Raw genomic sequence first — 13,704 nt, forward strand, 5'->3', positions numbered from 1 at the left:
ACCCCATCTAGCTATAAATACTTGCCTGAAAATGTTCCCCCTGGGGCCTGGGGACTGCACATTTCCTGCTTATCACTTCCAGAATCAACAGGCCCTGACATGTCATAACCAGATCAGGGGTCATAGCCTGGCCTAATGCACAGTGTGTGTTCACCGACTTCCTTCGTCTGTGGAGTGAGGTCACAGCATCTACCTGCTTGAGTTGCTACACAGTAGATGCAGGTCATTAGCATGATGCTAAGCATGTGGTCAGTAGTCGGTTAACCTTGGTGCTTACTGTTATGGGCATTGTTGTCTACAGACTCAGTGTTCTCCAGAGAAGCAGAACCCGTAAGAGGTCTTGGTTCTTCAACAGCAGTTAATAGCAGTCTATCTGTATCTACCTATGTCTCTAATTATTGAGAGATAGACAAATCTATCTTGAAAGTGCACAGTGGAGAGAGAGATGTCAGATGGATGGATGGATGGATGGATGGATGGATGGATAAAGGAGTTGTTATAAGGAACTGGCTCACACAATTATGGAGGCTGAGAAGGCCCAAGATCTGCAAGCTGGACACCCAAGAAAGCTGATGGTATAAGGTATAGTCCACATCTGACTTTGAGTTCAAAGTAAGAAGACCAGTGTCTCAACTCGAAGACAGAAAGACAGGCATAGAGAGTGAATTCTTCCTTTCTTGGCTTTTTTAATTTTTTTTAAGAATTTTTTTCTTCTTCTTTTTCTTTCTTTTTTTTTTTTAATTCCAGTATAGTTAACAGTGTTCTATTAGTTTTAGTTGTACAGTATAGTGATTCAGCAGTTCTATCCGTGACTCGTGACTCAGTGCTCAGCAGGGTAAGTGCACTCTTAATCCCCTTCACTTATTCACCCATTACCCCTCCCCCTCTGGTAATCATCCGCTCTCTAGTTTAGGGTCTGTTTTTTGGTTTGTCTCTTTTTTCTTTGTGCATTTGTTTCATTTCTTAAATTCCACATATGAGTGAGATCACATGGTATTTGTCCTTCTCTGACTTATTCACTCAGTGTCATCCTCTCTAGATCCATCCATTTTGTTGCCAACGGCAGGATCTCATTCTTCTTCCTGGGGAATCCTTAGTGAGCCTTTGTTCTCCTCAGGCCTTGCACTGATTGGATGGGGACCACCATCTACTGCACTCAGTCCACTGATTCATATGTTAATCTCATCCTGGAACACCCTCAACAGAACACACCCAGAATAATGTTTAACCTGATATCAGGGCACCCTGTGGCCCCATGGGGTTGACACCTACAGCATCGCTGTAGTTTCCAGGTTACTAGGGTTTACGAGAAGTTACAAGCTAGTTTGTCTGCATCATCTATTTTCTCACCCGTAACCCAAGTCCTCTGCCGGGCTGATACTCATTTTACCCAAGATTTGGACCTCGATTTTCATGCAGTCAGGGGGTTAGAGTTAATTTCTTAATCATACTCTCAGGGGGCAAACACTCCCCCCAAACTATGAGGGTGGGGGATTGGGGGGACGGGGGCAGGCAGTGGCAATGAAACCAGCACAAGGACCCTTAGCAGGGCTGAGCTTTATTGCCACATGCCCTCTTTGTCCTTTTCTCTCCTGACTTCTCTCCTACATGCTTACTAATTAATTGAGCATACCTGTTTAAATGATCCAATCTTGATTCATATAATGTATACCTGCAAGGGTTCTAAAAGTTAGAAATGTTTTAGTATTAGAGGTTTTGATTACACTGAATATAAAAGTAAATAAAGTGAGCAAATGATGAGTAGAAGGAGTGAGGTTTGAACTCAGCCTTACATCCTATGCACACAGCAGGCACGCTTACATTGGTTTTATCTTGTCCTATTTTGGGAGTGATATATTTGGCTCACAACCAGGAAGAGAAGATAAACAAGGACCTGTATCCTCTAAACCAGCCACAGCACTATTGGCAGGTTGGGCTGGATAGTTCTTTGATGGGGGTGAGCTAGTGCGGGGAGGTCTGTCCTAACGCAATTCTAGGAGGTTTAGTAGGGTCTCTGGCCTCTACCCTCCAGATGCAGTAGTTATCCCCTAGTTGCGACAACCGGAAGTGTCTCTGGACAGTGCACATGTCCCCTTGGGGTGTAGGAGGGATGGCACCCAGTGGAGAATTACTGCTTTAAACCTGGGAAAGATTTCAGACTGTTAAATAGGGATCCACGAGCTTTCTCTGGGTCAAAACTCTGATTTATGGCATTTTATGTATAGGCTTCCCATTTGATGAGCCTTCCGTTACACACACCCAGCTACTTGCTTTCTCTCTGGCATCCCTATTGGGAGTTAAGGGATTTGCTTTCTTATTGAATCAGGAAAGCGTTGTGGTGAGAACAGATCTAGGTTCTAGTCTCAGCCCTATACCCTCTAGAGTTAGGACTGTGAGGAGTTAATGAACCTGACCTCATTTTTTCCAGGTGTATTAAGAAGATCTTATAATTCAGGCCTCAAAGATGGTAGTGAAGAGCCAAGAGTGACTGCCTGTAGAACTTTCATTTGGCCCACTGTAGAGGCTCAACAAATGTTAGTCCTGCTAACGCAGCTGTGGCTCTCACAACTTTGGAATGTGCCTCTCACACCTGACACATCAAAATGCAGTTCAGGTCCACTCCCAAAGTCCTCTAACTTGAGTCACATAAAAGACGCTTTCAGGTAGAGGATAGGACCCTTTTATTTATTTGTTTGTTTGCCTATTTTATGGCTCCTCCTTTTGAACGGAAGACACTAAACAACTTTAAGAAATGGTCTTACTGGGCGCCTGGGTGGCTCAGTGGGTTAAGCCGCTGCCTTTGGCTCAGGTTATGATCTCAGGGTCCTGGGATCGAGTCCCACATAGGGCTCTTTGCTCAGCAGGGAGCCTGCTTCCCTCTCTCCCTCTCCGCCTGCCTCTTTGTCTACTTGTGATCTCTCTCTGTCAAATAAATAAATAAAATCTTAAAAAAAAAAAAAAGAAAAAAGAAATGGTCTTACTGCTTTCCTTCAGCCCGGGAGAGGTAAGGGCTGCCTGTGTACTGCATCTTTTCTTCCCACCAGCCTTTTGCAGCTGGGGTAGGGAAGAGGTGGGGCTGGATACACTCAGTCCCATGTCTGTTCTTGAATCCTCTGCCAGGCTGACCGTTGCCTCTCTGGCCCCTTCCCGCCTTTGATGTTAAATCTCCTTATCATGGAACTGTCCCTCAGTGTCTGCACTCAGTTAGGGGAGAGTGGAAGCCAGGGAATGTTGACTGTGGTCTTGGCAGGCGAGGAGAGTGTTACCCTTCTCCTGAAGTGTACAAAGGCTTGACACTCCCCCCCCACTCCCCCCACCACCCTCCATGGTGTTTCTTTTTCCCGGCCCCCAGCTGTGACGTTGGAACATTGCCTTATTTGTATTTCTTGTTGCTCTAAGGAATTTGGGGAATGTGTGGTGATAATAATAATAAATAGTAGCCATCACTCAGCAGATATTTGCTATTGGCAAAACACCATGCAGAGTGCTTTTTCTGTGAGCCCCCGTTATCATTCCAGCAACCCAGAAAGGTGGGGATTCCGATCAATATTTTAAAGATGAAGAAAACTGAGGGCTGGACAAATTCATGTTTTCAACATAGTATGGCTGGTAAATGGTGAGCCTGGGATGTCAACCCAGATCTGCCTGATTCCAGAGCCCATGCCCTTAATCACTGGGCTTAAATGCTTCTCTGCTCATCCCAGACTCTGGAGCCACTGGATTAGGAGGTGATTAGTTCCCAGAATGCCGGAATCATCATGTTGACCCACCAAGCAGAGATCTGATAAAGAGCCCTTTACCAAGTGTTAGCTGCAGAGCCATACAGAGCCGGCACTGCCATGCACACGTGTCTTCAGTCCTTAGGTGGCAAGAAAGGAACTGAAGTGATCCCCCTCTCCATTACGCAGACCTGAGCTACATGATGAAATGTCCTATAAAATTAGGCATTGATTTAAGCCAGAAAGAATGAAAAGGGGGAAAAAAAAAAAAACTTGTCTTCTCCAACATCATTCCTTTCTTCATTAATTTCACTATTCATTTAGCACTTTCTGTATACCTGCTACTTTGCCCTAGGAAGACACGTGCTCAAAAGACATGGCACCAACCTCAAAAAATTTAGGAGAGATGGATACAGTAAAGTGTTCCTGGGGGGTTTGGTTTCAGATACCATGCTGGCTGATGGGGGCTGCTGTCAGCTACATCTAGGGGAAAGATGGCTTGGTAAAGAATGCAACATGTAAGGTGGTCTCAGAAAATGGAGGGCTAAGTGTTCACTAGTGTTAGAGGGTGTGCGAAGAAGGCTCCCTACCCAAGAGGAAAGGCTGAGCAAAGGCTGTGAACGAGTCCGTGTATATGAGGAGCTGGAAGGAATCTGGGATGGCCAAAGCCCAGGGGATGGAACCCAAAAAGTTCACCCCTTCCTCCCTTGAAAGAGCCAGAGCCATCAAATGCAACCTGCCAATTTGCATGTTGACCTCAGGTTGCTTCCCTATACCTGAAGAACCATTCCAGTTGCAGACCAAAGAAGTCTTGAGCAAAGGGATGACAGCAGAGCCCTTACCTGTGTACCTCTGTGATAGGAAGATAGTGGCTCAAGCCTTACCCTAGGCAAACACCTTCACATACAACCTGAGTCAACAGAGGCCCCTTGCTGCCTCATAAAGCCCAACTCAATGCGGTAACACATTCAAATGAGACAATGAAGCACAACAGCATCAAAGAGCACTGAATTCTCAACACACACAAAACAGACAATCATATTAAAAAATGGGCAGAAGATATGAACAGACACTTCCCCAATGAAGACATACAAATGGCTATCAGACACATGAAAAAATGTTCATCATCACTAGCCATCAGGGAGATTCAAATTAAAACCACATTGAGGGGCGCCTGGGTGGCTCAGTGGGTTAAAGCCGCTGCCTTCGGCTCAGGTCATGATCCCAGGGTCCTAGGATCGAGCCCCGCATCGGGCTCTCTGCTCAGCAGGGCGCCTGCTTCCCTTCCTCTCTCCTCTGCCTGCCTCTCTGCCTCCTTGTGATCTCTGTCTGTCAGATAAATAAATAAAATCTTTAAAAAAATAAATAAATAAAATAAAACCACATTGAGTGCTATTGGCCAAAATTAGCAAGACAGGAAACAACATGTGTTGGAGGGGATGTGGACAAAGGGAAACCCTCTTACACTGTTGGTGGGAATGCAAGTTGGTGCAGCCACTTTGGAGAACAGTGTGGAGATTCCTCAAGAAATTAAAAATAGAGCTTCCCTATGACCCTGCCATTGCACTACTGGGTATTTACCCCAAAGATACAGATGTCGTGAAAAGAAGGGCCATCTGTACCCCAATGTTTATAGCAGCAATGGCCACGGTCGCCGAACTGTGGAAAGAACCAAGATGCCCTTCAATGGACGAATGGATAAGGAAGATGTGGTCCAGATACACTATGGAGTATTATGCCTCCATCAGAAAGGATGAATACCCAACTTTTGTAGCAACATGGACAGGACTAGAAGAGATTATGCTGAGTGACATAAGTCAAGCAAAAAAGTCAATTATCATATGGTTTCACTTATTTGTGGAGCATAAGAAATAGCATGGAGGACAAGGGGAGATGGAGAGGAGAAGGGAGTTGAGGGAAATTGGAAGGGGAGGTGAACCATGAGAGACTATGGACTCTGAAAAACAATCTGAGGGTTTTGAAGGGGCAGGGGGTGGGAGGTTGGGGGAACCAGGTGGTGGGTATTGGAGAGGGCACGGATTGCATGGAGCACTGGGTGTGGTGCAAAAACAGTGAATACTATTACACTGAAAAGAAATTAAAAAAAAAAAAAGAGCACTGAATTCTTTACTGATTCCATGGAAAGATGGTCAAGGGGGGCATGACGCCATAGCACACTCTTCTCCTTGGCCAGCCCTTTTCCGAAGGCCTGACTCACAGGGCAGCCCTCACTTTGAGTCCCCTGTGTCACTCCCAAAACTCCCACTTTGTTTCTCAGCGGCTTCTACTACTGTGTGTGTCCATACCTTAGAGGAGTAGCCTTCTGTTCTTCCTATCATCTCTGTCTTTGTCATATAAATTTAAGTCTTCAATTTTCTTCTGTGCCCAGCAAGGCCCTTTTTATTGTGCTGAGTGGCTTATGGTTGTGGATAAACACAGAAACCTACTTAGGAGAGAGGAGAATGGGAAAGGTTCTGAATATTTATACTTGATATATGTGTCCCAGTCATTCCTGCATGTCACTAGAATGGGAAATACCTAAGACTGAGTACAGTACTTGGGTACTGAGTACAGTCCACAAGCTGTATGACCTTGGTGAGTAATACCTCTGGGCCTTAATTTCTTTATCCATAAAATGGGACTATTCCTACCTATCCTAAGAAGTGCACAGGGGAACCACAGTTGAAAGAGCTTTGAAATACAATGGGCTCATTTTATGTTCATGTAAGGTTATTAGCGCCTAAAACTAGACACATCTGCTTTCTAAAGGCTATTACAGGTTCATGTGAAAAACGTGGTTATTTAGAAAAGCAACAGCTATGATAACCTAGTTATCAACTCCTGATTCAGGATCCAATATAGAGATCCAATATAATTAATTAGGTTCCCTATTATCAGTAATTCACTTCTAAATGTTATTTTATGGTTACTCTTAAAAATAATTTTCTAAAGTTACACATTTTACCAGGGCTGATTTCTTTAAATTAGTTTCAGAGGTAGAGTTTAGTGATTCATCAGTTGCATATAATACCCAGTGCTCATTACATTACTTGCCCTCCTTAATGCCCATCACCCAGTTACCCCATCCCCCCACCTGCCTCCCCTCCAACAACCCTCAGTTTGTTTCCTAGAGTTAAGAGTCTCCTGTGGTTTGTCTTCCTCTTTGATTTTGTCTTATTTTATTTTTCCATCCCTTCCCCTATGTTCATCTGTTTTGTTTTTAAATTCCACATATGAGTGAAATCATATGATATTTGTCTTTCTCTGACTTATTTCACTCAACATAATACCCTCTATTTCCATCCACATCTTTGCAAATGGCAACACATCATTCTTTTTGATGGCTGAGTAATATTCCATTGTGTATTTATATACCACATCTTCTGTTGGTAGACATCTTGGGCTCTTTCCATAGTTTGGCTATTGTGGACATTGCTGCTATAAACACTGGGGTGTAGGTGCCCCTTTGAATCATAATGTTTGTATCCTTTGGGTAAATACCTTGTGGGGAAATTGCTAGGTCATAGGGTAGCTCTATTTTTTTTTTAGGAACCTCCACACTGTTTTCCAGAGTAGCTGTACCAGTTTGCATTTCCCCCAACAGTGTAAGAGGGTTCCTCTTTATCCACATCCTCACCAGCATCTGTTGTTTCCTCAGTTACTAATTTTAGCCATTCTGCCAGTATAAGGTGGTATCTTATTGTGGTTTTGATTCGTATTTCCCTGATGCTGAGTGATATTGAACATTTTTTCATGTATCTGTTGGCCGTTTGTATGTCTTCTTTGGAGAAATGTCTGTTCATGTCTTCTGCCCATTTCTTGACTGGATTATTTGTTCTTTGGGTTTGAGTTTGATAAACTCTTTATGGATTTTGGATACTAGCCCTTTATCTGATAAGGCATTTGCAAATATTTTCTCCCATTCTGTAGGTTGTCTTTTAGTTTTGTTGACTGTTTCCTTTGTTGTGCAAAACTTTGTATCTTGAAGAAATCCCAATAGTTCATTTTTGCTTTTGTTTCCCTTACTTTTGAAGACTTGTCTAGCAAGAAGTTGCTGCAGCCAAGGTCAAAGAGGTTGCTATCCGTGTTCTCCTCTAGGGTCTTTGATGGTTTCTTGTCTCACATTTAGGTCTTTCAACCATTTTGAGTTTATTTTGTGTATGGTATAAGAAGATGGTCCAGTTTCATTCTTCTGCATGTCACTCCCCAATTTTCCCACCACTATTTGTTGAAGAGACTGTCTTTTTTCCATTGGATATTTTTTCCTGCTTTGGCAAAGATTAGTTGACCATAGAGTTGAGGGTCCATTTCTGGGTTCTCTACTCTAGGGCTGATTTTAGCAAAAATCCCAAAAGGATGCTATACTGTGTCTGGTTCCCAGAAATCCGTTTGGAACTTCTAGGCTGCACTGTTCCCTTGCAGGCCGACCTGGATAGAAGGTTCATATTCATCTTGGTTTCTATTCCCACTTCAGTATGACTGGAGTGTTATCTCTTAATGGAACTGCAAAGTAGTTATTTTGGAGGTCGTATTAGTATTAGTATGGATGCTTAGGCTAGTCAGTGCTCCTTGGTCACATCTGCATTCTTGTGAACCTAATTTTTGTGGTTTTGCAATATATTTAAGGCAACAATAATAAAAATCCTAGCATCTTCATCATCTCACTTAGAGTTCTTTTCTACGCATGTGTGTAAGCTTTGCACTGTAGTGTATCGTAACTGTTGACCACATAGCTACATAATCATCATAATTATTACTTTGGTAGTCACACAGGCATCCATCTTGTTAATGCACTGTCATTTACTTAACCTACATTTTCAACAATGGGAGACTCATTTTCCAATTTTTCCACTATTACAAATAACCTTTAGGTTATATATCTGTGCATATAGTTTCTCTCATTTTTTTAGATTATTTCCTTAGGATACACTTCTTGAATGGGAACAGTGACTCAAAGAATATGAATTTTTAATAGTTTCTAAATAAATTGACATTATTTTTCCAATTTGCAATGCCATCAGCAATATATTAGTATTCTACTTTCATTATAACCTTATCAGTAGCATTACTATTTTATATTTAGTACGCTTAAATAGTACCTTACTTTTGTGTTTGCATTTTCTCAAAAATAGCAAGTTTTAATCAAACATTTGCTTATAAATTGTACGTTCTCTTGAAAAGCCTCAGTGGTTTTTTTTTCTTTTTTTAACATCAAGAGCTCTTGGCTTTGTTTCTCTCCCATTGCCCAAGAGTTTTGTGTATTAAATAAAGCTGATGTTGGTATGTTTCTAACAAAACATTCAGTGGCACCCCCATATCAATAAATAAGCACCTGTGTATAAGGAACTATGTGGAGGACTCAGATAAATTGATAGGAACTTTATAAAATAAAGAGTTGCAAAACCCAGGAAGATATATCTGCACCAAAGTCAAATGTGAGGTTGCCATACAGGTCGTTCAATCTCTGGTCAGACTTTGATGACTTTCTCTGTCCCTGACCTGCTGCACAGCCAGTCTCACTTTTCAACTAGCAAACTCAGGAGCTCCAGCCATACTGCTTCCAATGTTTCCTTCTAAGTTTTATCCCAGGAAAGCTGCCTGATAAAGAAAACCACTATTATCACCCCACCTCATATGCACATGTACACACAAATGTTTTCATTCCACTCCCAATCTGATCCCATTCCCAATCAGGTAAATACATGAAACTCCATAATGTGCAAAATGGTTTCCCAAATCACAGACCAGTGAGGGACGAAGGCCAGTTCCAGAGATCTGATTTTGCCTTGCCTTCCAGGCACCTTCGCCAGTCCCTGAGACAGATGTCTTCCATGTCCTGCCAAATGGTGGAAGAACATTCCAAGAAGACAGACCACCCTAAATTTGTCCTGGAGTTGAGCAACTATTATCTCTGTTCGAGATCTCTCTTTGACCTGAGGATGTCAGAGTTTGTTTGAGTAGGATAATTGCTACATACCAGTAACTGGGAACATAAAGAAATGACTCACTGCGTTTCTCCCTTTTCCTCTTACAGCCTCAACCGAGGGTTCTCCATAAACGTGGTTAGCCTTCCAAGCTGCTGTCCTGCCAGTTGATATGAACGTGGCCTGTTCCTCACAGAAAGACTAACTCGTGGCACTGCCAGAAGATCTCCATGGAGCACTGACAGATTAACCAGATTAACTGAAAAAACTCCCATTCAGTCAAGATCATGGGCTTTGAAAAATCTTAGTTTGCTGTGGATTTTAAAATGAGGTGCATAATACACAGTGCCAACTTGCTCCAAGTGGTCATTGGCAGACCATTAGCTGGAAAATTGCTTCCAGTTTTCATCACTGTGCATAACTCAAGCTCCCTTAGGGGAGCTGTCTGTGCCCTTCACTAGAAGTCCTATTTTAGCATGGCAACTACTGAATTATTTTATTATGTGTGCAGATGGCATGATCTGTTAGACAAAAAAAAAAAAAAATCACAGCAGTTCTGCAATCTCAGTGGAAGCGTTCACGATACTCTGCCCTGGTAGGAATGTAAACATGTCTTGATTATGTTAGTTACGATGTCTAAGGGTATTCTGTCCAACTCTTAAGCACTTTACATGAGAACACAACACCAAAACCAATCAGCACGTCCAGTACACGTGGGAAAACAAGTATTCTCCCTCTCTCTCTCTCTTTTTTCCTTTTATAAATCTTGTCTTTTTTCTGGCTCAGACTGTCCAAGACAAGCTCTGCTCCCGACGTATCCGCAGTCATCTGCAGTACATTGGGGTAACCATGGCCACGATACCATTCGACTTGACCTGTCGATACTTTACGCAACCAGTTGGGTTTCTTGCTGTGCCAAAGGGGAGGAGAAGAGGTCTGGTGGTTGACGTATCTTAGGTCTTGGTTCCTGGTACCGGGGCCCAACTCAGCACATCTACACTCAGACAAACACAGGAGGCTTCTAGGCGGCCAGGGTACGCATTCGCTCTTTCTACAGCAGAATGTTTTCAAAGAACAAAAGGGGGTGGCTCTTTAGTCAAAGACCGTGGTGGGTTGAGGGAAAGGGCAGCAGAATGCAGTTTTCCTGTGTGGTCTGACTTAACAACTTTAGAAAACTTTTTAGGTCAAGTTTAAATCACAGCTCTCAGAAGAGGAGGAGTAGCAAGTGTCCCCCTGCGAGCCTAAAGAAGGAAAAGGGCCCAGTCCACACCAGGTTGCTGCCTCAGTAGGGAACCTACTAGTCCCCTTTAATCCTTTCTGGGATTATATCCACAAATTTTTTTTTTTTTTAACTATGTCTTACAACAAAGCACAGTCAACCCAATTATTGCTTGTCTTTGGGCATTAGAGAGACGTCCATATTGGCCAACCCTACCTAATGTTTTAGCTTTTTTTTTTCCCCCTGGAAATAGAAACTTGACTGAATTGAAAATTCAGCAGATATATTCTGTGTACCCACAATCCTAGTCTGGGACTGACAGGTGTTGGAGGCTTTTCTTTAAATATGCATACCCACCCTAGGATCCTGCTAGCACAAGGAAGTTTGGCATTTTGGGGTGGGGGAGCTGCCATACACACACTCATGGTCTGCTCTCCCCTTGTGGAGGGGGTTGGATCTCAGGAAATTCACAGCACATTGGAAAATACCCCCAGCTGAGATCTGGAAAGTTGACAGGAGAAGAGAAAGAGACCCAAATATACAGGTGAGTCATCCCATAGGAGTCATCCCTTTAGGCTGTGTTGGCGCAGAAGGGGGCTTCCGAGAGGGAACTCGGAGGAGTGTCAGTCACCATCAAGATCTGGCCTTTCACGGGTCAGCACCAGGACCGTCAGGCTCTCACAAACCATAATTCTTTACAAATCCAGAATCGGGCAGCCAAACCATGACTGTAAGAGCCCCTGGAGAGAACACTCTGCTCTCTCCTGCCCACCCCCTGAGCATCCGTTCCAACAGCAAGGCTTCCTTCTTCTTTCATCCTTTCTTTTATTTAGCAGGAAGCTAAATAAAAGTGTTGAGCACCTACTACGTGCCAAGCATTGCATTGGGTTATCAATAGAGTATAAGGCCAACTCTCCATGCCCTTCTGAAACAGTATCTGCTCCCCCTAGACAGTGCCCCCATCCTGGCTTTCCCACAGTACAAACAAAATTCAGACAGCATTCATCCCCACCAGAGTAAGCTCACAAAATGCACAAGGCAGCAGGCAGCCCTCTTGGCCAAGGAAGGAGACAATGGAGGAAGAGGTAGTACAGCATCAGGTCACACGTTACCATCCTTGTGTACAGCCAAGCCCTCCTGGGCCCAGCCTTGTCTTCCTAAATCAGCTTTCAGTTGCGCTCCTAGCTGTTCACCCTGGCCATCCGTGTTCCCCTCCTCTATACAGGCACAACCTGCTGGTCATGATGCTGGATTCTCTGAAGCTCCAGTTCTCAGCGGGGTCCTGGAGACCCAAAATAGGGTCTCCGAAGTCCAAAAGAACTGTCAGGTGCTGAGGTCCTATAGCTGGGAATTCATTGGTTTAGGAATTCAGGGTCATTCCGAAACTATGACTAACAACCCTGAAAGACTGAACACACCTTATGGTACAGATGGTCATTAAATGATGGTGGTTCATCCTTCCTTCCTTTGGCTTTTGCAAAATATGTTCTGAACAATTAAATAAGGAGAGTTTCCTATACTTCTTTTTTTTCAGTCGAAAGTGTACTGACAGATTATTAAAGGGTGATGGGTAAGGGTGGAGATGAGGAAAGGCAAACTTGAAGACCATGAAAGAACCCAGTTGAAGATGGCATCTCTATAAATGCCTTAATTCCTGGCGTACCAGGTATTTGTGTATAAGCTGCGAGATGTTTTCCAAACCGTCAACCTCATTTTGAAGTCATCTGGCAGGGGGGAATGGTTTTTGAAACATGGCGGGATAAGAATCTGAGCGGTCACTTGTTAAACCGGCAAAATGGAGAAATGACTTCCTTCCCAGCCTTCGGGGTCTTAGTTCTTTGTTGATCCACAATTTCCCCGTCATTACTTCCTGCTGTGCTGTCCCTTCTTCCCAAGATGTGTGGAGGAAATTTTACCTCCCAGAAGTTCAGGAATGGCTGTGGGGAGTTTTGTTTAAGGAGGCAACGGGAGACCAGGAGGTAAGGGATAAATATTTTGATGTCTAAGGGCTATAAACTGTTGATGCTTAACTTTTCCTTTTACTTAAACCTCTGCTATACCTTTTATTGAAAGGCTGACACCCATACCTATGCAGGAAAGACACTCTTGGAAATGAACAGAAATGAATAATTATCAGACTCTCTGGGGTGCCAAGGGGATTAGCTTGTTCCAGCTTCAGAACTGAATTTAAAATGCAGAGCATCAGTAGTTCTGCTAGGGCGAAAAGCAAATCACTTCAGTAGTTTAAGACATACCTAGGGGCTAGAGATCCTATAAACTTTCTTATGGGTAATGGCGTCCCTTCAGACCCCTGCTCAGGCTCTATGAGCTGTGTAACTGCATATTTGACTTCTACCTCCAGAACAGGGGAAGCAACCCCAACTTCTCTCCAAAGTCACTCCTCAGCTGTTCAGACAAGGTTAACAGTCCCTATTCTGAGGGAATTCTGACGTTTTTTTAACACTCAAGGGGAAAAGGAATATCAACTCTACTGAAGAGTATAACCTGAGGAGAGACTTGTCTAATGGATTTACCCCAGTGTTGCTTGCGAAGGCTTGCTTTGTCTGCAAATGTCACAGGGACTGATGTTGGAAAGGAACAATAAAAGTCTCTCAGAAAAGTTTCCAAGACCCCCTTAGCATTTTAGCTTTACCCAAACCTCCTCTTCTCTGTGCCATTAGCAGCTTCATTCTTTGTGATGTTTTCCTCTACATTCTTTGGAGTAATTTTGTTACTTGACAACTAGACTTAAGATTGCCGTAGACTCTTTTTTAAAAATCTAATGTTTAAAAATGACATAAATTCTTTTATGCCTTAAAGGCTGTTTTTATTCACCTCTCCC

General features: G+C 43.3%; 1 protein-coding gene across 4 annotated transcripts in view; it reads left to right on the forward strand.

Moving 5' to 3' along the window:
- SAMD12 (sterile alpha motif domain containing 12) overlaps nt 1-10,269 on the forward strand; it is a 390,950-nt gene extending 380,681 nt beyond the window's left edge. For all 4 annotated transcript variants that reach the window (XM_047728620.1, XM_047728611.1, XM_047728616.1 and 1 more), the window contains one exon: nt 9,754-10,269. In XM_047728620.1, the coding sequence (XP_047584576.1) occupies nt 9,754-9,814 (61 nt within the window). In that variant the 3' untranslated portion in view covers nt 9,815-10,269. The remainder of the gene's footprint in view (nt 1-9,753) is intronic.
- The last annotated feature ends 3,435 nt before the right edge of the window (nt 10,270-13,704 follow it).

The sequence above is a fragment of the Lutra lutra genome, chromosome 4, assembly GCF_902655055.1.
Source record: "Lutra lutra chromosome 4, mLutLut1.2, whole genome shotgun sequence".
Taxonomy (NCBI): Eukaryota; Metazoa; Chordata; class Mammalia; order Carnivora; family Mustelidae; genus Lutra; species Lutra lutra.